Source organism: Carcharodon carcharias, chromosome 18 (assembly GCF_017639515.1).
Source record: "Carcharodon carcharias isolate sCarCar2 chromosome 18, sCarCar2.pri, whole genome shotgun sequence".
In the NCBI taxonomy this organism is placed as follows: Eukaryota; Metazoa; Chordata; class Chondrichthyes; order Lamniformes; family Lamnidae; genus Carcharodon; species Carcharodon carcharias.
Genome location: NC_054484.1, coordinates 53812207 through 53839596, shown reverse-complemented (window position 1 = coordinate 53839596; position 27390 = coordinate 53812207). Strand labels below are relative to the sequence as shown.

The 27390-nt window shown below is 40.5% G+C and overlaps 1 protein-coding gene across 2 annotated transcripts in view; it reads right to left on the bottom strand.

Moving 5' to 3' along the window:
* Positions 1–545: 545 nt before the first annotated feature.
* The window catches only part of dmd (dystrophin), a 1748406-nt gene continuing 1721561 nt past the window's right edge, over positions 546–27390 (bottom strand). For both annotated transcript variants that reach the window (XM_041212034.1, XM_041212035.1), the window contains 2 exons: positions 16184–16276; positions 546–2098 (listed from right to left, as the gene is read on the bottom strand). In XM_041212034.1, coding sequence (XP_041067968.1) covers positions 2001–2098; positions 16184–16276 — 191 coding nt within the window. In that variant the 3' untranslated portion in view covers positions 546–2000. The remainder of the gene's footprint in view (positions 2099–16183; positions 16277–27390) is intronic.

Here is a 27390-nt window from a genome sequence, read left to right as displayed (position 1 = left end):
AATGTAGGAAACACGGTAGCCAATTTACACACGTCAAGCTACCACAAACAGCAAGGCAATGATGACCAGATAATCTGTTTTTGTAATGTTGATTGTTTTGTTAATGTTGAGGCATAAATATTGTCTAGGACACCGGGGTTAACTCCCCAGCTCTTCTTCGAAATAGTGCCCTGGGATCTTTTATGTCCACCTTAGTAGGTAAATGAGACCTTGGTTTAACAGCTCATCCAAAAGACAGTACCTCCAACAGTGCTGCATTCCCTTAGTACTGCACTGGAGTGTCAGCCTAAAATTTTGTGCTCAAGGACTGGAATGGGACTTGACCCCACAACGCTCTGACAACAGTTCAAGATTCACCACAGCCAACGGTAAATACAATAGCTGTATTATGAAAAATTGATGAATGGGGAAATCAGCACCTTACAAAGTATTATTGACCATAACCTAATCAATAACCATCAACAGTTATTCTTAGCAATACAGTTTTTAAGATTGAAACCAAATCATGCTTTGCACCACAACCTGTAAGTAAAGAAGCAGGGTGATTAATATAACTGCGTGCTTTATTTGTATACACAGTAAAGCAATATATAATACAATAGTAAGGCATATATTGTGTGGAAACTTGGTATGTGGTGATTATGCAGGAAAATATACTTTACAAAACAATTAGTATATGTATTGAAGATGTTAACATAATGCATAATGCAATATATTATGATGATATTTGAATAACAAACAATACTGGTTAAAATGACGTAACATGCCATAGTGATATTTATGCACCAAGTTATACTGATTACTTCCATAGTCAAATACATTCAGGTCATACAAAGTGAACTCAAATGTTTCTTGTGATATTTTTAAGGTAACAGTAATTCATATTTTGCATCTGTTTTCTGACTCACCCCAAAAAACTAATATTCTATTTAATGAAATCACAACTGAGAACACAGCTGCTGCAAGCAAATACCTAGTTAAGCAGCAACATCTGTAGTAAACTAACCCTTTGTTTGTACCTTATTTAAATGGATTAGAAAACTGATGATATCTTAAAAAAAGTTGGTTCAACTTTTGCCTTAGAAAGTTCATGTAACTACAAATAGCCACATATGCTCTCGAAAACTTTAGACCGATAATGGAGAGGCAATTTGCGTTATTTAATTCGAGAAGTCTACTGGAAGATTTTATGCATCTGACTTTTAAATTTATGCATTTTTGAATGGTGTTTAATCTGTTAAAATTTACCCAAAAACAAAAAAAGTGAGGTAGAAATAACATGGTAATTAATGATTGATTTTTGTAGACAAAATCTCTAATGTCTAACAAATAAGAGCTGTCCAATGTGTGATTGTTATGCTCAAGTGATTGTGAGTTCTTGGGAGATGCAGCGATTCATTCCTGGCATTTCATTAAAAGAAAATGGAGCTTTGGGAATGAATGTCAGATAAAGAGTTTTGGTACTGCTATGTGCTACAATAGTTTACTGATTAAGAAAAAAAAGAACAACACTGATCATGGACATTTTTGCTTATATGATTAGAGCTGTAATGATGCAAAGACAAATGCAATTACAATTACAATTTCAAAATTGTCTTCTTCTCAGGATGGGGGTTTATAAACAATAAAATTATGTATATTTTGTAAGAAAGCACCCTTTTAGTGAACAATCTTCATAATTGTTACAAAGTTAACAATCCGAAACACGCTCCATAAAAAGAAATGGCAAGGTATGTAGCTACCAAGATTTTATATGTTTTCATTCTATTCTTTTGTACAATTGCATAGAACTGTAAAACCTGCCATTGTTAACAAAACAATAACAGACTTAGGAAACTACGGAAATCTACGGTATATTACCACTACCTTTCACAAAAAAATAGATGTTTTCTTTTTTTTAAACTTGTAAACCTGTACGGTCCAATCCATTTATATTTTGTATGAACATATAAAAACCATGCTTGACATCTGAAGCCAATGTTGTGATAAAGCACATCTGGTTACTCTGCTGTCTCATCATCGGTCATGACCGTCACCAAGGTTTCCATTGCTCGGCCCAGGTCGTCCACCATATGGAAGAGACTGCCTACATTGTTACCTGCAGAGAGTAAAGAAACCAGAGGCAATTACCAGATTCACTTTGGACAGGCCTTGCAGTAGCTAACCCCTGCTTTACAGCCTTGGAGTGCAAGGGATAGGCTGAGCATCTCTACATGAGCAGGTTATGATATCATAAGCAGGTGAGTGTGAATTTTATAAACACTTTAGAAATCATGATGTCTTCTGCTAAGACGTAAATCCAAGGTGTTACAGCTAAAACTGAATTAATCCAATGGTTTTTACATTTGGTGCATATGGGCAAGGCAGCACTGAACTTCACTTTCGCAGCTCCCCGTCCCACCCATTTTATGACTATTTGGTGAATAATCAAAGATCAACTGGAATGGTGTAAGATGACTGGTACTTAAGAAAGCAAGAGATGACATCATGATTTTTAATTTTGATTTAATTAGGGAATTAGCTAAATGATGTTAACTCAGAGACACTTGGAACAATAAAAGATAATTTTCCTTTTGCTGACCTATTATGGCTTCTATTTTATTGATCAAAAATCAAAGCGGAGCAAAACTTCTTCTAACATACAAGTCCTTTCCCTCCAATTGAATAGTACATTTGTAAGCTTTTTGATGGATGAGTGGTTCAATCCATTCCCATGTGTGGTACTAAGACGGCAAACCAAGAGGGCCTCAGCTTTGATTCTCTTGTATAAGTTAACTAATTTCAGCTGCTGTGCCATTAGAAGTGCTACTGTTGAATTTGTTGCTATTGGCAATGATACACCTGGCCTCATTGCCCCTGAACTCGGAAAGGAAGCATAACTCTGGGGTTCTCTGATGTAATGTTTGTGATGTCTGACAAAATTTAGGTTACTTGTTACATTTTCAGCCTATACTAAGCTGGTTTCAAAATGAATAACTTATAACTATGACTAACTCAGAAAAGGAATTGGTGTATATAGAGTATTTCATTGTACTCTTATTAAAAGCTGCCAAAAGGCTGGGTGGGATATCTATAGCTAAAACAGATTTGACTTTTGACCATTGTGAATGTGGTCAGTAAAGGTCAACAATAAAAATACTATCTTTCATTCTGCAAAGCTTTACAGGGACCAACCAGTGTTGTGTTCAAATAAACTGTTCCCATGACATTCCCAAATGACTTGATTATTACAAGATGAGCCCACTGCTGCAAAGACCTGCAAAGATGGCGATTACTATAAATGACCATTATTTTCCATAAATATAAGTGCCAGTATTCCTGCTGCATAACATCACCACAATTTTGTTTTAGTGAACTGCCAAATGACACGTTTGCAGTTTGAATCAACTTTTGCTGCTTGTTTTTTTTTAAAAAAAGGATTCTTGGTTATGTGTTCTATCCGATTTGTGTTATCTCAAGGAAATCAACCTAAATCAAGTTAAGCAGTCCATGCACACTAATGAGAACTTTTTTTTAATATGTGGATGGCATGACATTCAGAGAATCTTACAGGGGAAATCCTGCTGTTGAAAGTTTACTGGAAATATTTTATACTCATACTTTCCTTTTCAGGTAATTGAAAGGAGGAATTATATATATCTTATGTAACAAAACAATCTATAATTTAGGAAAAAATGGCTTTTATCAAATTACAAATTAGATTATATTTCTTGAAGTACAAGCCAAGAGTCTCATGTTTTTCTTTAATGGAAGAAATAAAAAAAAAAATCAAATTTCACATTTAAAATAGAACTTAAACATTTGGCAGCAGTATAAACATACTGGAAAGAAAGTGCAATTTTACATAAACAAATAAACTAACACAAAGGCAGATTTTTATTTTGCTAACACTGTGTACTCTGCATAATAAACAGGAAGCACAGGTTAGAATGCCCTGGTGCTGATAATTATGATTGCTTCACTTGGCAGCAGTGGTTGAAAGGAGATTCATAACCTCACTGATATTTAACAGTTTCCCATGCCCAATAAACAATTTGTCATTATAGTGAAGATTTCATATATAAATTAGCTAAAAAATTCATGTCTTATTGTTAAACATAAAGAAAATTAGTCAAGCGGCAAATCATATTTTAAAGATTTGTTTAATTACACGAAGGACGAGCAAGAAGCTGAGCTTTAAATACAGCAAGGACAATTTCAGTTTCAAACGGATCCCAGTGCACACTTGGCCTGTGAACTCTGCTAACTGTGAATACTTCCAGCTTTTGTGAATATAATTTTTAAATTTGCTTTGCATTATTTCTGAAACACCCGATTTCACAACAGATTTTCTGCAGAAAGAAATCTACGGAGAATGGGTTTATTGCTCATGTTTTTTTTAAGTGAATGCCTGTCAGCAAAACTAATTTAATAATCCAACATTTTCTGGGGAACATGTCTCAGACAGATCCCCCAACCCCTTGCCTCTAAATGATGAAATTGATTGCAAACTTTGTGCCCTTGCAACTGCACTTCTCCCTTTGGACTTTCATGAACGTACAATTTTGTTTTTTTCAGTGCAAGTGAAGGAATGCTGGGCGCACCTCCAGCATGAGCCATAAAGCTCTTGTGGCTATTTGTTTTCATGTCATAAGATTATAATCAAGTTATTTGGGGCTATGTGAGCTGTTTGGAAGCTATTGGCCTGAGTTTACTGTTTTTCTATGTTGGCTTTTACAGCCCTTCATAATCAGGATTATGAAGTACAATTAATCACATTATTAAAATTCATTTCACTTGTGACTTTTATGCCTAGCACGAAGAAACATCTTGTCAATGCATAATAACAGGTATTTTTCTGTTTCTCATGGGATCTTTACTGTTATGTGAGGCAACTCCTTGATATGGTGTGAGACAGCCAGAGTCTGGGTGAGTGATGCATAACTGTTAACTCTAGTCACCCAATTATATAGCTTTGGGTTCCCAATGTGGCAAATATACATCTCTCCCAACATGTCAGCTGTCAGCTATAGATACAAATTCTTCTCTCAAAAGTTCAGTTTGTTTGTCAATCTTTTTCCATATGAATTTAAAATTAATGAATAGTGTAAGCTCCACATGAACATGAAATGGAGTGTCACAGAGGCAAAATTCTTCACACAATACCACACAAGTGTAAAAAAAAAGCATGCTCAGACAATCTCTGATTAGTTGCTGTTATTCAGGGAGCATTTTTAAAAGCTGAAAACTGCACCAGTGGGCCCATAGTACAGACCTGTACCCATTAGTATTGAACGCTGATGCCATGCGTGAAATGCACATAAATACACAGCTAATGCACATGCCAGTAACAAATGGAAGAAGCAGGTTTGTATAAGTAGCATTGCTCTGGCAGTGAGTTTGTCTCACCAACCTCTTTCACTTGCTTTCCAGAGGCATCCCTCACTTTAGTGATAGGTAGAAAAGATGGAAGAAAAGGAAAAAAAAAACCAACAGTGTAGATGAATGTACTGTTCCACAGTAACAGTGAGAATTAAACACTTCATGCAGCCGACTGAATACGTGAATGAAAACAATAGTTCTGAATTGTCTTAGATTAAGAGCCATCATTAGGGGATAGAAATGTATTAATTGGAGCTTTCTACACAGAGTACTGGAAAACTAATTGATACTGTGTGATTTGGTATCTATCATTCACCAGAGTACACAGCTGAGGTTTTAATATCCTATCTCAAGGACACTATTGCCCAATATTTCAGTACCTCCTTGGCACTGCACTGGGATGCCAGTGTTGGGCATGGTGCAGACCATTCCAGACAGAGCTCGAACCATCAAGTTTCTCACTTAGCTATCAAGTGAACCAATTATCACTTACAGCAGCAACTGCTACTGTGGGGCATTTATTGCAACATAGCTATTTTTATGGATACTTTTTCCACTCACATTTCTCTCAATCTAACTCTACACCAAACCTGGCATTTTCTTTGCATTTCTCCGATGAGGCAATCTTGCAAAAAGAATTTATGTAAAATCAGCTCCAATCCCTGTCCATAGCCCATCAAGAGTTATCATTCAGATCTCCCAGTCAGAGTGTTAAAATCTATAACTGGAAAAACTGCGTGTGCTGCCTCTGTTAAAGATTTTAAACATTCGTGTCATGGCTCATATTTTTAATTATTATTTTTCCTCAGAATTTTGGGTAAAATGCTGCTCACATGTGTTGTGTTGAAGTCACTCATTTATCATATATACAGCACCAACTTACCCAATGTCAGATACCATTTAAATGTCACATATTTCCCTTTTGACTCAGCAATTTTATTGAAATCATCCAATCAAAACAAAGCTAATATTCAATATTTTTTTAAATTGGTAATAGAGTCCATTTTGCAAATTCTAAATCTCATGGCTGGCTACTCCGTTAACTCAGGATATACATAATATTGGTGCTCGCTGCAGTTATAATCTCACTACTCACTTCATAATTAGAAAAATCTTTACTGTAATAATTGGTAACAACTGAAGTTGGAACAATCCTTTACTGCTTGAATGATGTGAGGTCACTGTTTGACATCTAAAGTTTGTGAACTGAAGACTAGAAAGGATCAATCATGGAGCAAATATTACAGAATTACATCTCTCTCAGTGAAAACATTTCTGTGTTTATTAGGCTTCTCTGTTTATTAGGCTAAATGCCAAACAACTTTCTGCAAATTTGACAACATGGGCAATGTTTCCAATTTTTACAGTTACTTGATTGTAATATGTACAATAACAAATGCTTTCATCTGCAAAATGAAAACAGGTAATTCTGCAGGTCGTGTGACCCAATATACCTTCAGCTCATAAATCACAAACTGACAATTAGCTTTGTTCTATGTCACTGCTTTCAAACTCAAGTAACATTAAAACCTTGTCAAAGAAATGAATTACTGTAGCAGGAAGAAAAACAATTTTGGACAGAATTCTATCTGACACATATTACAAGTGCAATTGATACCTGTAAGTGAAGTGAAGGAAGTAACCCAATCTAAGAGTGCACGTAAATCATTCCAGATTCATCTGAACCCCTAGATAGGATGGGATATAACTTGATATACGTTGCAACCATTTGTACGTTTAAAATGGAAGCAAAACAAACCAATTTAGCAGTAGGACAGGCTAGTTGTGGGCTCCGTTTATCAGGCGCCCAAGGTGCATACCTGAAACAACATCATCAATATTTTAAATAAGGGTCCTAACACCAACTGAAGGCCTCCTTTTCAAAACTAGTTCCTGATGAGTGGGACAGATATCAACCCTCACCTGCTCAGAATTCTTCAGCAGCCCTAGTGACAACCAATAAAAGATATGTTCAATGCAATTTTGTTTTCTAAATCCCCTTTCCCTGGAGGCAGGAAGAACAGGACCTTATCCCCAACTCCAGAGATATTGCAAATCACCTCCAGCCCCTCATTGCAGCCTGCTCCAGCACCTTCCTCACAATACTTAGCTCAGAGTTGCTGCTGATAAGGCAGTTGGCCATCAATTGGTTTTCTTTATCGGATGAGATGCCTATGGTGATGTGACCAATGCTGTAGCTCACCCCAATTATTCCTCATGCCCCCACAGCATCAGGTCTGGGCCTGGACCCAGGTTAATTTCTACTCCATTTGTTTTGAATTTCATTCACCAGTGACTATTAGGCTTGCTTTAGCTCATAAGCAGCTACTTTCAATCTCTTCAAATATACAACAGCATCCTTCGTAACTCCTTAGCAGCACACACAGCAATGCTGCCTCGATATAAGAAACAAGGCTATTAGGACTAATCACAAGTCATGGATACAAGACCAGCATCTTCTAGCATTTTTTGATTGGAAAGTTATTTAATAAAGCTAACGTTGACTTGTAGATTGCTCTCACTTTCAACCAGCCTGTAAAAATATTTTAAGTATGCACCAGTAATTTATAACATTTCACACAGCTACAGTACTCACTGATCAGCACACACAAGCTCATTCTCTCAAAAATACACAAACTAATCATCAAGGACTTGTTCAGGCATGTGCAGATGTACTTCCCACCTCCATTTTTACAGGGAATTACCTGCAAGTGTAAAAGAAATTGGACTACTACACATTTAGCAATACAACACTTTTATAACAAATAAAACATGTACTTAACAGGTTACTCTTACAAACAGGTATTAGTTTCATTAAAGAAAACTTACCAGACCTTTTACAGAAAATATCCTGTCCCCACATGGCAATACCAATCCCCATTACATAAATCATTTATACGGAGGTAGCCTACAATATGGCATCGGCTGTTCTGCACGGATCTAACAGCTGCCTAATTCATTCCACAACACAAGAACCAGCATGAAGAACAGTAGAAAATCCCTCTGGGGAAGCAGGGATTGAATTCCTCCATGAGTGTTATTCGTATCTGCTTATTTCAGATAATCTGTCCTCCCCTCAGCCGTTGTCCCAGTAAAGGAAGTAAAAATGACACTAACAACATCACAAAGACAATCGGATAAAACTACTGTTAACAGTTTTATATTTGTAGAAAAGATGGCATTTGAATAGAGAATCAATTCTTAAATGCTTGATGGTTTAATTTCCTTTGCAAATGCTCTTGGTTAATATGCTCATGTAAAATTCCTTTCGTGCTATCTTAATGACTGTTTTAATTATGTACATTAATGTTATGCAAATACATTAACCAGTACATTGCCAGAGAACATGAAACCGCTGAGCATTACGTTATGATCCAGGTCTTACTACGAGTCCATTTAGACACTTGTTGTTTTAAATTAAAAATCTAAGGAGCTTCTTTGATCACTGGTAAATGCATTGTGCAGTGTGATAAGTCAGCTACACAGCTTAGGAAGATCCCAGGTTTGATCTCTGGTCACTGAGTCAGCTGATCTGAGTTGGGTATTGGTGGGTATTACCATTGACCTCGGTGCTACTTGTCAATTTAGAGCAAGCATCAGCCAGAATTCTTGCTCCAGATTGCCATTCAGCTACTTCTGCTAGAAAGTGTGTTTATATCCTCTCTTTACATATCTACAAATATAGTGAAGTATCCTGTTGACATTCACACACAAAGACTGATCATCTGTGCAGGTGGTTCTTGGAGCTCTGGAACCTCAACAGACATCATTATAATGCCTATAATAATAATAATTAAGGTTGGATCTTTTCGATCTGAAACTGGCTCACAATCATTTCATTATCCATCCTGGAGTGACCTCTAGGGTCTCCGAAGGATTCAACCTTGAGCCCTTCCTTTTCCTCATTTATATACTGTCCCTTGAAGGCATCATTCACAGAAAGTAGGTCAGTTTCTGCATGTAAACTGGTGATACCCATTTCTAAATTGTCAAATATTCTCTGACCCCCGACTGCTTCTGTGTTGACAGACTGGTTGTCTAACATCGAGCGTTAGATAAGCATTTACTTTATGCAATTAAAAATTGGGAAGACCAAAGCCATCTTCTTTGAACTCCACCACAAACTCTACCCTCAGAACTGACTCCAACTTCCCTGTCTGGCCACTCTGTCTGGTTGAACACAACCTTGGGATCATAATTAATCCATTCCAGAGTGCCTTCTTTCTAACTCCATAAGATCACAGCCATCTATTGCTGAAACTGTCATCCATATCTTTGTGACTGCCAAATCTAATTAATCTATTGCTCTCCTGGCTAGCCTATGATGTGTAGTAATCATGGTCTTATTTAGTGTGCAATGTACCTTAAGAATAATACTTAAGGAAGATCACATGATCTGTAGTAACCAATAGGAGAGTAGTGCAGGCTACCTCAGCAGTCAGTGTAGAGATAGAGTTGGAGTTGAAAGCACATGTGTAGTTGTTGCTGAGTATATTGTAAATAAACTTAATAGCCAAGATCAACTCTATCATTAGTAATACAACTCGGCCACCCGACAACAAACTGGTGATGGGGATAAAACAGGATCGAACAGAAGAGATCAAGTAAAAAAAAAAAAACGGCACTGCACCACACCCAATGATTGTAAGTAGCAAGCTCTGTTAGGATTGAGGAAATTATCCTCTCTCAGAATGCCACAATTTGAGAGAATTAATCCTTTTGAAACTGCCACAGACGATTGGTCTCAGTACATAAAACGCCTTTTGTTCTTTTTTCAAGTGAACAAGATTACAGGGGAAAAAGGTGAGCGGTCCTCTTGAGTACGTGTGGGAGCAAAGCCTACGGTCTGATTTGAAGTTTGATGGCACCCAGTGCTCCAGATTCAAAAAATTTTGATGAATAGGTGGACCTCTTGAAGGGCCACTTTCAACCAAAGCCCTCAGTCATGATGCAGAGTTTCAGGTTAAATTTGTGAAATAGAGCCACGGGTGAGGCAATTGCATGTTAAGTGGCAAATTCGAAGCAGCTAATGAAACATTGTGAGTTCAGTACAACTGAATAACGTGCTCAGAGATCGTTTAGTGTGTGGTGTAAAAGAGGACACTATTCAGAAAAGATTATTGTCCAAAGTGAACCTGGGTTTCAAGAAGGCGCTAGAGATAGCGTTGGCCATGGAAAGCGCAGAAGAGATTCAAAAGCAACACAGGGTACACAAAATGGCACCGCCCTCCACATCGGGCGGGAAATCTCAGCCGAAGAGGCAAGATAAAGTGAGACTCTGCCGAGAAGCGGGAAACAGCCCCCACTAGCCGAAGAAAAAAGAAGAATAACTTAGCAGCGAAACTGAAGAATTAGTCTTTTAGCGATTGGCACTTTAAAAAAATCAAATGCTACTATTGTCATAGAAATGGACATATAATGAGGCAATGCAAGATAAGATTCAAGCTGGCTTGTAAACAAAAGAAGAAGCCCAATGAAATCTACAATGTAGAAGTGCCTAAAATAACAAATTCAGACATTTACTCATTAATTAATCTGAAAGTTGGAAAGACAGAACCAATATTTGTCACAGGGAAAGTAAATAGCAAAACCTGTTAGAATGTAAGTGGACATGGGACCTTTCACTACTGTAACTGGGGAACATACCTACAGACATTTGAATAATGGTGAACATCAAGTAGGTTTGAAGAATCAGATGCCAAGCTGAAAACATATACAGGTGAAGACATTCAAGTAAAAGGCATAAACAGAGTAACTGTCCATTATGGAAGCCAATCAACAAAGCTACCCTTGATGGTGGTAGCAGGTGAAGGGCCAAGCCTCCTGAGGCGAAATTAGTGAAATGAGATGACGTTAGAATGGGCTGAAATTTTCCAATTGCGTGCAAGTGGGCTACCGGAGCTACTTAGAAAGTACATCACCATCTTCAAGGATGAACTGGGGAAAACCCAGGGCCTGCAGGCCAAGATTCATGTGAATCCAGAAGCAACCCCTCACTTCCTGAAGATGAGACTGGTACCATATGCCCTGCAAGAAAAGGCCAACATTGAAGTGAACAGACTAGAGAAACTGAACGTTATACAACGTGTTCAGTTCTCAGAATGGGCAGCACCCATAGTCTCTGTCCTTAAACCCAACCAAAGCATCCAAATTTGTGAAGACTACAAACTGATGGTTAATAAAGTTGCTCAGGCAACACTGGAAAAGGAGATTTCTGACAAAGAATCTGAAGTTGCATCATTCCACACATACCAGGAAACCACCTGAAAGACTGAACTTATAAATTCCTTACCCAATTATTATGTTGCCTTGAAAAATATGTACTTGTAAATATATATATAGCTGAGTTAAAGTAATTATGGTTTTATTTAGTGTGCAATGTACCTTTAAGAATAATACTTAAGATCACATGATCTGTAGTAACGAATAGGAGAGTAGCGCAGGTTTCCTCAGCAGTCAGTGTAGAGTTAGAGTTGGAGTTGAAAGCACATGTGTAGTTGCTACTGAGTACATTGTAAATAAACTTCAAGTTTTCATCCAAGAAGTGTCTGCAGATCAACTCTATCATTAATAGTACGACCACCCTACAACATGATGCCTCCACCCTATAAATTCTGGCTGATTCAAAATTTGCTGTCCATATCTCATCCCACATCAAGTCCCACTACTCATCCCCTCTGTACTAAATTGGCTCCCAGTTCCATAATGACTCAATTCAAAGATGTTCTTCCTTGTGTTTAAATCTCAACATGGCCTCACCTTTCACTATCTCTGTAACCTTCTCCAACCCTTCAATCCTCAAACTCCCTAAGACCTGGACTCTGGCCACCTTTAGTGTATCCCTTTACTCTACAGTTGGTGACAAAGCTTTATCTGCCTCTGCATCAGGCAATGGAATTCCCTCCCTAAATCTCCACCTCCACATCTCTCACTCCTGCTTAAAACACAGCTCTTTAACCAAGGTTTTGGTTACCCAGCATTATCTCTCCTTTTTGTCGCTTGATTTTATTTTCCTCGTGCCTCTGTGAAGAGCCTTCAAAAGTTTTTCACGTTCAAGACACCAAATCAATGCAAATTATTGTTCTTTTAAAATTAAGAAACCTCTTTAAAATTGTAAAGCAATTCTTTCTCTGTAACAGCTTAGCATTATGTTGGTCTTGAACTGAAACTGTGAATGCTTAAGAGAAACTCAGCATGAGCATTTCTTTTGAAAATCACTTAAAAAGAAATGCTATTTTAAAACATCTGCAATAAATGTGTCTTAAAAAAAGGAATAAAAAGTAGCGATATGAACAATAAATTTATCCTGTATGGCAACAATTTTTTGCTACAACAGTTAGTTGAAACACAGTTTCTTTTATTTCCAATTCTTATAGCCCCTTATTACATGGAATTAATGTACATCACAAACAGGAACTGGTCAATGCCAGTTTGGATTCTCCACATGAGCCTCCTCCCACCCTATTTCATCTAACCTCATTCATTAATATATCATTCTATTCCTTTCTGCCTTCTGTGCTTATTTCTACAATGCAACAGCGACTACACTTCAAGAAGTACTTCATTGCTCTAAAGCACTTTGGGAGACATCCTGAGGTTGTGAAATGCACTATATGAATGCAAGCCTTTTTTTTTATCTAGCAGCCCTTAAATGTTTCCTTGCTTTTTGCTTCAACTATTTCTTGTGGGAGCAAGTTCCATATTCTAACCACTTTCTGGGTAAATCCTTCTTAATCCTTTTACCATAATGTTGCTGTCTTTCAATTCTATCCCTCTAGAAATGAACCTCAGTGCTTTGTTCACATTTTTATGGCCATATGAGCCTGTGTTGCTTTCCCTAGTGATTTGTGTATCTGGACCCTTAAGCCCCATTCTTCCTCTCATTCATTTGCATGGCCTCCTTATTCTATATCGCGTCACGCTTATGTATATTGAAATTCATTTGTTAATTACATGCCCATTCTTCAAATTTATTAATATCTTCTTGTAGTTTGAGAGTCTATTTTGTATTAACATTAGCCCCTAATTTGATATAATCCACAAATTTTGAAATTGTACTTCTGATTCCGAAGTCTAAGTTGTTTAAGTAAATGGTGAACAACACCACCACCAATCTTTGTGAAACACCAATTTTCACCTTCCACAATAATAGAAGCAAAGAACTGCGGATGCTGGAAATCCAAAACAAAAACAAAAATACCTGGAAAAACCCTGTTCTGTTGAAGGGTCATGAGGACTCGAAACATCAACTGTGCTCTTCTCCATCGATGCTGCCAGACCTGCTGAGTTTTTCCAGGTATTTTTGTTTTTGTCCAACTTCTGCAAGTCTGAGTAACTACCTTTAATCTCTCCTCTCTCTTTTCTGTTTTTCAGCCAGCTTGCTATCCAATTTGCCAACTGTTCCCTCATGCTACTTGTAAGTCTACTATGTGGTACCTTCTTGAAGGCCTTTTGAAAATCCACATAAATTACATTTCTGAAGCTATGAGGAAAATAGCAGCTAGCTGAGCCCTTTAGGGAGCTACTGCCATCCTTGTCACAGAACCTTCTGTTAAGGAAGACCAGAGCTATACATACATTTTTAATCATGAGGAGATGTCTCATGATGAATCCAAGGACTTACTGGACCATAACTTCCGAGCTCCTCAGAATCGGATTTGGAGAGTACCCCAAAGATGTGCTGGGGAGCCCCTCTCGGAACTTAAATCACAAACTTCGGATGGTTCTGGCTGGTTATACAAATAGTTACACAGAAAAGGTTAGAAGAATTAAATCTTCTAACATCTGGGTAAATATTGTAAAGGCACAGACTGCTCCTCCCCGACGGGACTCCCCCCACATCCCCAGGTCCTTCCCCGCCACGGGACTCTACCACACACCCAGAACCCCCCCCACAACTCTCCCAGGGACTACCCCCACACCCCCCAGAGGGCACTCGCCCCACCCCCCAACACTGTATTCCCCACCCTCGATCCTCCATGGGATTCCCCTGACCCGACTCAACCCCCCCCCAACCAACTCCCCAGACTCAAATCCCGGACACGTCCCCACACCCAAGGTCTGGCATTTCCTGACCTGGTCTGACCCCCCACTGACCACAACACCAAACCCCCCAACCCTTGCCATTCTGCTGTCCTCACCAGACCTGACCGGACACCTACCTCCCTGCCACTGCAGGCCTTACCCCACTCACAATCCAACTGGACCTCTGACACCACCCTCTCCTATGTTCAATGCACCCCCCACTCCCCAACCCACGATGTCTGCCCCCCCACCCCCCCCATCACTCTCTGATGCCGGTATCCCCATATCCCCCACCCCTTAGTTGCCTGACTTCCCCATCCCACTGGATGTCCGACCACCCCCGCACCCCAGCAGATGTCCGCCACCTCCTCCCCCCACCTAATGTCAGACCTCCCCCACCACCCTTGGATATGGCCACCCCCACACCCTCTCTCCCACTGATGTCCGAACCCCCCCCCCCCCACTCACAACCTCCAATTCACCTCCCAAATATTATCCACTTACACTAGGCACTTAGCTTCTCCCTGGCCCATCTATTTCAATCAGATCTCTAAACTTATCTGGTTTATGGCAGTTAGTGCAGTAAAAAAGGGGACATGTCTTTATTCAATCCAATGGAGATGGACTGCAAGCTGGGCTTTGGAGACAGCTGTGCTGCCTGGATCTCACCCGGCCTGAGTCGGAAGGTTGGGCCAGACAGGTACGGGTAATTGGGCATGGAGTGGCAATCTGACCCTGTCGAAGGGTCATGAGGACTTGAAACGTCAACTCTTTTCTTCTCCGCCGATGGTGCCAGACCTGCTGAGTTTTTCCAGGTAATTCTGTTTTTGTTCCCATGAGGGGACATGTTTTTAACATTTTTTAAATCTTTTTTTTTATTTTCAAAAATGTTCATCACCCTGAGGCAGCTGTGAGCCTCAGGGAGCTTTTTCTACGTGCACCCATGTGCATGTGTGAACAACCACGCATGGCCTTCTCTCCCCCCTCCAACATACAGGCAGCATTGAGCGCTGCAGCGCACATTTCACGCTGGGCAGGCCTTAATTGGTCTGTCAGCATGAAATCGCGGTCAGGCCCCGATCACGGGCGGCAGACACTCACACGGCCGCTCCCACTCGCTCCTGTCCGACAAAGGCAAAATTCTGCCCAAGGATTCTGAATAGCTTACAGCAATTTTTTAAAAAAGTCACACATAAAAATGATCACACAATAATATTACCTCAATAAGGGCATAACGGAGAACATAACAGAAATGCTTTTCGGATATCCTAGTCTGGCATCTACATAAATATAATTTGCATTTAAAGTTAATATGTACATCTGATTCTTATTATTGAGTTACTCACCTGCGATATAGCATGCGCATAATTGATGGTGAGCAGCCACAATTAATTTATATTCCACCCTTGACCCTGACTAATTTGTTGCCAATTAATCAGACTAGACTATGTATCTCATCATAGCCACTCTATTTAGTGCATTGAAACATTGTGAAAATGGCATTTGCAGCTTTCCCTGCTCCCATCCTGGTGCCTTTTTAAAATATTTATGTTGAAATACCGAGTGCCGATAACACAATGGCATAGTCGGGGGGCGGTTCAGAACTGCTTTGAAGATAAGAGAGGGCTGAGTTTACATCAGCGGGTAGCATCAGTAACCTCGGATGTTTTCCTGATTTTTGTTGCCATTTTACCAACCTTCACTAAGCTCCCTCATATTGTCAGGAATCCAAAATGTTGTCAGGCAAACGGCTTGTGAGGCTATTTAGCAGTACTGTCATGATTTGAAATCTACTTACGTCGGGAGCTTGGAAAGGAATTGTTGAGCTGCTCCATCACTTCCTCCAATCCAGTGCTTGTACCCTGGCGAGGACTCAGCAATTCATCCTCACCTGAAACAAGAAACTCACTTTATAGTATACACAAAGAAGCCTGTATCCAGTACCTTAATACAAAGAAAACATACTTGTATCAGTCATTGGATCAATATTATACACTTGTTTGCACTGTACAAATGCATAACACATAACAACATGAGGAAACAAGAAAAAATACATAACTGGATATTTTAAAAGTAAATAAATATGGACATAAATAAAAGGTAGACAGGAATTAAAAAGTAATAACATAACCTTGGACTTTGACTCAATGCATAATTCTGTGGTTTAAGATGTCAGTTAGGCCCCTCTATTATATTGCTGGCTTATGATGTATACAAGACGGTGAATTTTTCTGTAACCCGATAATACTACAGGCCCTGTCATGTGCTGTTGCGCCCTCAGGCCCTACAACATGCAAAATAACTTTCATCTTTAACTGGCATCAGAAAATCTCTACATCAAACAGTAAGATTAATTTTAAAGCAAAACTCCTCAATCTACTACAAGTGATATCAGATAATTGCTAAATTTTAATGGCAGCAAACAAGCCTTGGGTTCACATAACTTTACTAAACCATGCGGGTGGAATGTGGATAAGAATCTTGACAGAAAGTATTCTTTATGTAATTCCATTCTAGACAGCCATTTATTTATGTGTAATGTGATTGACATAATATCTATTTACGAAGAATGGTTAGGTGGAGCTTTTTGTTCAACTGCAGTCTATATTGAAGAAATAATAACACAGGCAGCAGAAGAATCCAGTGATATGCAAAAGTGATGACACTTTTGAAGAGAAACTCTGGGTTAAAGATGTTCACTTTGATTTTCTATGGATTTCCTGACCTACTGCTGTTGCTTTGGCAGGAAATTGGTGACCCCTCCCCCCACTCCATGGGCTTGAATTTTTCTGTCGGTGGGCAGGCTCAGTTGCAGAGCTGACTGCTGCTTGCCGCCATTTTAACCGGGCAGGCCAATTAAGCATAAGGTGCAAGTGGCGCTACCTGTGCAGGCGAGGGGAGGAGGGAGAGTTGGTGCCTGCACTGTTTTGCACATGCGCACTAAAGAGCGCATCAATCTCAGAGTCATGGAGCTGCCTCAGGAAGATTGAAACGCTTTTGAAATAAATAAATAATCGAAAATTTAATTAAACATATCCCCTCATGTGACTGTATCACATGAGATGGAACATGTTTTTATATTTCAGAATTTTAAAAAATTCAAATTGTAAAAGCTTTAGGAAACCTCATCCCGTTCGTGGATGAGGTTTCCCAAAAAATGTGAAGGCTGCTTGGCTTTTTCACGGACCGCCAACCTTAAGGTTGAATGGGTAGCGTAAACAATTACCTTAATTACTTCCTTAATGGCCTTAATAGGCCATTTAAATATCGGTGGGCGCGCAGCTGACTCCGGTGCGCACCCGGCGAACAAAACATCGCGATCGTGCGTCATTTTACGCACCGGCGTGTTGGACCCACCCCCGCACACTGACTGATGCAAATGGATAAAATTGGTCACTTATCCCAGGCGTTCCACTGATGTTCTACTAGGTGGAGAGAGCCGCAATGAGATTTCAGGACCGTTATCATCTATAGAAAGAAAAAGGGAACTCGGATTTTAAAGTAATTAATGGATTTGACAAGGTGAATTGTTAGGAGACATAGCATATAAAACAGGCTCAAAGAGGCCACAAGGACCAACTTTGAATGAGGAATAACTTGCCCACATTAGGAGCCACCTAAAGAAAAGAGATAATTTGCTTTATATGGAGTCTTAACATGTGTGCCATAGATGTCTACAGGTGTTGCACGTAGATTTAATTATTTTTAAACACAGTGTTGGCTATGTAAATAAACACAGCAACTACTCTGCACCAAGAAAGATCCCAAAACACCAAGAAAAATGCCTAGTTAATCTGTTTTTTGTTATGATACTTATGCAATGGATTTATTGCCTAGTTTTATCAGCACTGCTCCATTAATGTTCAAGATAATCCTGTAAGTAACTAAACATTACTCCGTGTGTTATATTTATTTTGTGAACGTAAATCCATATAGAATACTGAAATCCATGCTAGGAATGTCTAGCGAGCCCTTCTGCGAAGATTAGAGAGATAAAGGTTTCTGAAAGGATTAAAAACTGGCCAGATCATATACTGAAAACAGGCTTAGATAATGGAGCAAGGAGTAATGGATAGGCCAAAGGCCTTTTATCCTGTTTGTATAATGCTGTGTTCTTGAAACTCCTATACATCAAAGTTACTTCTTTGTTTCCAACAAAATATGTAGTGTACGGAAGGAGAAAGAAAGCAGTGCAGCATTTGATCATTAACCTGCTTTTGGCAGTGTTGCACTGCAAGAATAGGCAGCATTCAAACAGGAAGGATTTCTGACAAAGGAATTGATTGGAACAAAAGAATGGGACCAGCAGTAAGGAGATTGCCCACTGAAAAAAGTAAGCTGAGAGGAAGCAGGAACATTTTTTAAAAAGGTGGGCAAAATAGCTGGGATACAGTTATCTTGTGGAGATCTAAGCATGCCTTGTGGCCAGCGTTCACTCAAGTAGAGATGAGCAGCGTTGCAGACTGCATTTTTTTTAAACAAAAGTACTAGAAAATAAGTAATACGTTTTGGTACAATTTACAAATTCCATGCAAATATTCTTTACAGGAGCAGCATGCAATTTACCAGATACCAGGTTATTCCAGATAAATTAAATCCAAAAAGGACCCCTTTCATTACAACTGCCATTAATGTAAAGGCTCCTGATGTCCACTGAAAGTAAGGCCCAAATGAAATATGCTGCATTGTATCAACGTGAAATAATCCAACCTTGTTCAAAGAAGCCAGAGGGTGGTTTCGTTGGCAGGCGGCCTCCGATTCGCCTGCCACACCGTCACCACCGCTTCCTCACACCGGGTGCCACATTTAAAGTGGAGCTGTGCACACACCTCTCAGTGCTTCCAGCCCAGGATTGCTGCACAGAAGACGTGGCCCCGAAAGACAAGAAGACTGCAACCCCCCGAATCACTGATGCATCCCTGGGATGCCTTCTGGATACCATTAGAGCCTGTCGCGATGTCCTCTACCCCTGCTCTGTCTGCAGGAGGCTCATCAGTGTCACCACTCCAGCTTGGGTAGGCAATGGCAGTGGTCAGTGCACAGGAGAAGTTGACCATCTAATGCAGGAAAAGGATGAACGATCTCATCCATGCTATCAGAGTAAGCCAACCATCTCATCACTCCAAACTCTCACACTCAAGCCCATCACACGTTCACTGGCATCTCACTCACTGCCAGTTTAAGGGGCATCACACTCACACACACCCTTACATCTCCATCTGACCTCATCTCCTCTGGAGACTGCCTCCTCAGCCCTCAACCCCTTGAGGTGACATGCACAGATCAACATGTTCCCACAGACACCCTAGGATAATCGCCTTCTCTTGTACTGCCCTATCCCTGCAGCCTCTTCTCTTGCCTGAGGCCACTTCTCCCCCTTCCCTAAGCAAGCCCTAGCCCTGCAACCATTGAAAAGCCACTCACATATGGCTGATTTGGTAGGTAGCGACCTGCCCATGAGCCCCCCCTAAAAGTGATGTGGTGCAGTCTGCGAAGCCTGGTACTGATGACCGCAAGTGCTGCCTGAAGCCAGGTAGGCAAACAAACCTCGAAGTGCAGCTCAACAGGTGCACGTCGCTTACGTTCAGCTGTGAAACATGCCGATGTGCAGTGGCAGGAAAGGCGGCCCACCACTGACAGGCGGAGCGGACAATCGCAAACTGGTTTCACACACTCGCTCAGACACGGGCTTGCTCACTCACACAAACACTCGCCCTCTCTCACACACACAAACACTCGCACTCTCTCTCACACACACATACACTCGCTCTCTCTCACACACACATGCTCACCCTCTCACACAAACACGTACTCATCCTTTCGCACACATAGGCACACATACACCTCTTTCTCAGACATATACATTCACCTTCGCTCTCGGACAGTTACACTCACCCTCTCTCTCCAATACACTCACCCTGTCTCTCGCACACACACACATGCCTCTCTAAGACACACAGTCACACCCCCTCTCACATACACCCTCTCAGACACACACACACTCACCCTCTTTCTCAGACAACCACATCAGTTGACGAACCGGAGAGGGACTGGGGGAGAATGCGGAGAGGGACCGGGGGGAACACGGAGAGGAACTGGGGGGAACACGGAGAGGAACTGGGGGGAACGCGGAGAGAGGAACACAGAGAGGAACCAGAGGAGAACGCGGAGAGGGACCGGGGGAAGGTGGAGGCAGTGGAAACGTAGTGAGCTGAGGCGCTGCGCATTCCAGAGTTGCCAGTGTTTGCTATTCCTCCAATCACCGCTTGGTTCTCTTTCATATTTGCTGCTGATAGGCTCGCTATTGAACCCCTGCAGAAATCTTCAAACTCACTGACATCCTACCAGCATTTTCAACGAATGTTCCAGGGGCCACATGGAGGGGCTTCCCAGGCCACAGGTTGGACCAGCCTAATCTGGAGCCAGGTGGAAGAGTCCCTGTACAAAATAATAGGTCTACCCCTGAGGAAAGGTCACAGACCTTAAATGTTAACTCTGCTTCTCTCTCCACATGTGCTGCCTGCCAGATCTGATGAGTATTTTTCTTATTTTTTGTTTTTATTTCAGGTTACCAGCTTCACCTTCTTGACCTCCCCAATCCTTTAGCATTTCAAGGAGCTTAACAGGCAGTTAATTGGAGGTATTAGGCTCCTGGCTCCCCACTCCTTTCTCTTCCATCCTCGCTGTGAAAATAGTGCGTTCTGGAGGCAGAAGATTGATACGCCATCTAGAAACACTATAAAGCGTGCCCATTCTCAACTATTGTAAATCAAGCACAAGGGTTGTTGGTATAATTCAGCATTGTGTATAATGGGACACTCCACATTAGTTTGTGTTGGTTCAGGGAAATGCTGTCTCATTCAGGCAACTTTGGAAACTGTCAGTGATGGCCAAATAACCTGCCCTTGAAATGATCTACGTAGTTAACACGAACACGGAAAGAGTACATATCTTAAAAGATATATTCTTGTAAATTGTAACAGCAAAATGTTGTATTGAAGTTCCAAGCAGGTACCTCTGGCTATCACGGAGATTTGATTGTTAAAAATGCCAAAAGGCATGATCAATCTATCTACTAGCTGAATCCCTGCTCTGTAAAGCTATATGGCAGATGGGCATCTGAGGATTAGCAGATTGGACTCAAACAGCCCAGATGTGTTGGCATTTAACCCAAGTTGCCATAGTTCTATTACTTGTTTGTTGTTAAATGGTGTGGGAATAGTATCTCAGTCAGTATATCATTTAACGTCCCCCAATTTCCTCTAGCACCATAGTTATCGCAGATGAAAAAAAATGAAGATATGTTGTCATGATAACAATTGCAACCTTATGCTTTAAAATCTTACAACTTGATAAGTCCTAAAGCCTCTTAGTGTCTGGTATTATTTTAGTTGACCTTATTTTCAGAAATATAATTGAGGCTAAAGGAAAACTGATTGCCTTTGCTTTAAATTGCTTTCTTGTTTGGAAAATGTGCACATTAAAATCATGAATATTAATGGGGCGAATGGAATGGTTTCCATTTTGTTCACCCTATAACCTCCATTTTATAGTGAGTGATGATGCTCTGCTGAAGAGAAGCTCACTGTATCAGCTGTCCCCTAGAAAAGGCTCAGACCTATGTCTGTCAGTCCCTATTGCTCAAAGGCGCTGCAAGAGGCCACACCTGGTGCTGAAAGCTCGGAAACAAATAAACCCTCCGTGACAGACTTGGTAACCTGAGTCCTGAGCCAGGCAGGTTCACTGCATGATCAACAGCAGTGCCCTGACAATCAGCCAGTCTACCTCACTAAAGGAGCCAAGTGAGGTACATTGATTACAAAAACAAAATACTGTGGATGCTGGGTGGGGGCATGGTTGGCATGAGGTGCATGAAGGGCCACTGGGGTGTGAAGGGCTAAGGCTGAATGGCCTGTTTATATTCTAACTAAGATGAAGGCCCACTACACAAGGGGGAGCCTTTTAAACACCCAACAGCCCCCGTTGCTGCCTTTGAACTTTTTCCCGGTCAGCTGGCCGCACCCACCCCTCCACCCCATCCCCGCAAGAATGAAAAACCTGTCCTTCCTGACGCTTTCTCCTGAAGCGGGCAGGCAGGCGGGCTGAGCTGGGAATTTTCCTGACTCTTGCTATCTGCCTCGAGGATGAAAATCAAGCCCAACGTTTCAGGTCTGTGACCTTTCATCAGAACAATGTGCTAGATGTGAAATGCTAACTCTCTTCCTCTCTCCACAGATGTTGCCAGATCTTTTGAGTGCTTACAGCATTTCCTGTTCTCATTTCAGATTTCCAGCATTCACAGTATTTTGTTTATGTCTTAGTGTTTTATGCAATTCTAGCATAAGTTCCTGCTGTTATATTCTATGCCTCAGGAAATATAAAGAAAAGTATTCCGTACTTCTACTTTATCTACATGTCCTGTACCTTCACTGATCTGTGGACATTCACTCCGAGGTGTCTCTGCTTTTTACACTACCCAGAATCATACCATTTATTGTGAATTTCCTTGCTTTGTTTGCTCTCTTAAAATGCATTACCTGATACTTATCTGAATTGAATTCCATTTGCCACTTTTCTGCCCACCTGATCAGTTCACTTATATTTTCCTGCAGTCTACAACTTTCTTTCTCACTATCAACCGCACGGTTAATTTTTGTATCATTTGCAAGCTTCTTAATCATACCCCCTACATTCAAGTTTAAGTCATTGATATAAATAACATAAAGCAATGAGCCCAGTACTGAGTGCTGCGCGACCCCATTGGAAAAAATATCACAAAAACACCATTGACCATTATTAACCTTTGCTTTGTTAGCAAAATTGAAGAGCATGAAACTAAATTACAAGTGACAGCATAGATAGAAAATTGACAAAAGGACAGAAAGCAAAGAGCATGGGTGAATGGTTGTTTTTCAGACAGGGTGAAAGTAAACAGTGGTCCCTCACTAGTCAGTGTTGGGGCAACTCCTCTTTTTGATATATATTAATGACCTGGACTTGTGTATACAGGGCATCATTCCAAAGTCTGTAGGGGAGATGTAATTAGGCAATGCAGGAAACCAGGAGGGATAGCAATAGACTTCAGAGGGACATGGACAGACTGATGAAATGGCCAGACACATATCAGATGAAATTTTAGAATCGTGGTTCATTTTGGTAGGAAGAATATAGAGGGGCAATATATACTATTTTATATATGGCACTATTTTAAAGGGGGTGCGGAAATACAGATACCTGAAGGTATATGTACACAAATCTTTAAATCTGGACATGTTCAAATAGCTGTATGGCATGTGGGACCCTTTGTTTTATATAGGGGCATAGAATACAAAAGCAAAGGAGTTTTACCAACACTTTATAAACACTGGTTTGGCCCCAGCTGGAGTACTGTGTGCAATTCTGGACACCACACATTAGGAAAGTTGTTACAGTGGGTGCAGAGGAGATTTACGGGAATGGTACCAGGGTTGAAAGACCTCAGTTGGGCAGAAACTAGTGAAGCTGGGGTTTAACATCTTCTCCATAAAATGGCATCTCTGAGAGTGCAGCACTTCCTTATTACTGCCCTGGAATGTCTACCTAGGTTTCATGGGAGATTAGTTATAGGAGGAGAGAAAGACAATTCTTAATTTTGTCTGTCTACAATGACAGGGGATGTCAACTCATCTATCAGCTAGTAATTAGTTTCTGCATGGCCTTGCCTTAATCTACCTTGGCAATCTCTTAGAGCCTAATGTATTTCTACACTCCACCATGTTGCCACTTGTCTCCTGCTCTGCTGCTACACTCTTGGCTTCTGTTACTCCTTCCCTAGGTCTCTCTGCCATGTCACTTTTTTGCTGCATTCAAAGACCTCCTCCAAATCCATTCTTTTGACCATGCCTTCAACTTTGTGCCTTCAGTGTCAGCCATGTCTCAGTTGGAAGCACTTTTGCCTCTGAAAAAGGAGGTTGTGGATTCAAGTTGCATTCCAGAGACTTGAGCATGAAAGGCTTGGCTGAAAATCCAGTGCAGTACTGACGGAGTGCTGACAGCTGTCTTTTGGATGTGACATTAAGCCATGGTTTGCCCTCTCAGATGGACGTAAAAAATCCCATGCCATTATTCTGAAGATGAGAGTAGGGGAGTTATCCCTGATATCCTGGCCAATATTTTTCCCTTGATTGACCACACGTAAAACAGATAATTTGGCCATTATCACATTGGTGTGTGCAAATTGACAACTATGTCTCCTACATTACAAAAGCTACTGCACTTCAAAAGCACCTATAATGTGCTTTGTGATGTTCTGTGATTGTGAAAGGTGCTATATAAATCCAAGCCTCTCTTTTATCCCCTACAGTTCTTTTTTTCTCTGCTTGTCATCCATTGTTATTTCCTGAACAATGTAAAGCTTTCTGTAGTGGTCTCCCCTTCATAAGAAGCACTGCATACATGTAACTGGGAGGTAGGGAGTAGTGGAAGGAATTCATTATTGGAACAACTAATAGTATACTCCTTATGGGCAGAGAGGAAATATGCAAGTGCTGGGACATGTCTCCATAAATCATGAGGAATTGGGGAAAGGAGGAATTGTTCTGATCTAAAATTTGCCTTCATTGGTACATTTCTATCTTTTATATTCAAGAGTACCGCAAATACCATAAATTATGATCTCTCAACTTCAAATGCTGCAGAAGAGTCTAGTAGGACAGAGCTAAGGGAGCCCTGAACTGTGGAGATAATGATCCAAATTTTAGAAGCCTGAAACAAACTTTAAATCTAAGCTATGCCTGGTTTACACTCTACCTGACCAGAGTTGCAAAAAGACGATTTACTGAATCCTCAACTTGAGGACATCAAATTAAAACGGAAGGAAATTTATCTACGGATGATTCTGTTGGTTGAATAACTTAAGAAAAAAAAACTGCAGAACTCCACTGCCCAAACAAAAACAACTTGTTAAAATTTTCTGTACGATTAATGGATTGAATATTAAGTACCATTTTCATTTCTTTGCAGGATTTTTGCACATACAAAAGCAAACTTTCTCATGAAGGTCAGCGACTTACTTGCTGTTTTGCTTAGTCGGCTTTACTCATACAGAGTTATTAATACAAAATAAAAAGACAAATAGCCACCACAGAAATAATTAAAAGTCTCATTATGTTAAGAGTCAGTGAAAATTAATTTATTTCGCTCAGTGAACTTTAACACATATTAAATATTAATTTTTCATGCATTTCAATCTTGCATCAATGGCATGAAAATGGAAGCTGTGAAGTTAGACATCACCACCCCCCCCCCCTCGGCACATTTTAATTCCTGAAAAGGGTTTCAATAACATAGTTTTGCATAATCCAGCTTATGCGATGCATTTTTAACACTAATATATATTTATCTTACATTAGCCAAATTATTTGAAGAAAAATTCACTTGACAGTTTGAAATTCTCATTCATGAAATTCTAGATAGTCAGTAATTAATCATAACTAAAGGTATAAATCTAAAGTTTCTGAACCTTGTCCCACTGCCTGATACATATACTTGAATGAAGCTCTTATGCTGCTAACAACTGAATGCTAGCAGAAGCACTAATATATTGAATATGCCATTGCAGTTTATGGTATGATTAATTACACAAATTATCTTTTAAAAAAGATATAACAGCTAAAATTAACTGCCTGCTCCCTGTCTCTGCATTCAGTCTTCCAGCTCCAGCTAAGCTCAGAAGTTTAAGGCCCAAATTTTCGACCCTGGTTGGGTTCACTGAGTCAGGAGATTTCCCAGCTTGGCGAACCTGACATTTAAAAATGTCTGCCTGCAGGTCAGATTTTCAATCTGGGGGATTGGGCTGAAACAGGTGTTGGGGCAGAAGACCCCAGAACAAACACACAGGCTGCCAGGTGCTGAGACGGCCTGGGCACAAGGCCTGCCTCTGTGCCCCGGCACTGTGTTTAAATAAATAAAAAATAATAAAATATAAAAATGTCCCTCCAGCCCTCGCCCTCCCTATGCCCCATCCATGCCAATTTATGCCAAACCATGACCACATCCACCCCCAGGGCCTGTATACCCCATATACTAAATTTGTACCCCTCTACCCACTCCCCATGGCTCCCCACACATTCTATGGTAATTTAATGCCAACCCATGTTCCCCACTCTTTGCCCTTAACCCCTACATGCCAACTCACCTAGGATGCTTGAGCAGTTCCTTGACAGCTTTGTCACTTCCTGGATAGCTTTGACAGGTCTGATTGCTGGACAGCTCTTTAACATTTCCTGGACAGTTCCTTGACAGTTAGACAGTTCTTTAACAGCTTGCCAGTTCCAATGATATTGTACGTAAAGCATGCATCATCGTGTTTACTGTTAACAATCCCAAAGGGTGCCTTACATCTCCCAAAGGTATTCCAGAACCTTATCCAAAGGGTACCTTACCTCTACAAAGGGGTTACCCTGGTTATCCAAATACAGCCACCAAGTTTATCCAACCTCCTCTTACCTGTTCTATTCTGCACACTCCGGATACCACACTTATGTTCTTCCACAATCCCACTTTGTTGGATGCAGCTGGTGATTTAAGTGGCCAGCTGCTTCTGTGAATCACACATGTGCGAGCCCCGGCCCAATTTCAGTTCTGTCCCATGAAGATGGGAAATGCGAGATTTGGGGCTGGGACTTCGAAATTTCAGCTATTTCCTGGATTTTCGCCATGACGGAGAGCCTCTCTGTCACGGTGAAAATCCAGGCCTAAGTGTCTCTTCCCATCTTCACTCAATTTCCTGGCACTTTTTCATATTGCTGTTTCACATCTATATTTCTGATAAAATTGAAAGGAAGCAAAAGTCATTGACACCATTCACTTGAGGATGTTTTAAGATTTTGATCAAGACCTATTCTGGCTCAACTTACGAGTAGTTGTTTTTAGCCCTTTAGGATGAGGCAACAATTTTCAAGTAGTCACTGTATTGCTTAAACCATAAACATTTTCTGAATGAATTTCAGTTGTGCAATCTGTACT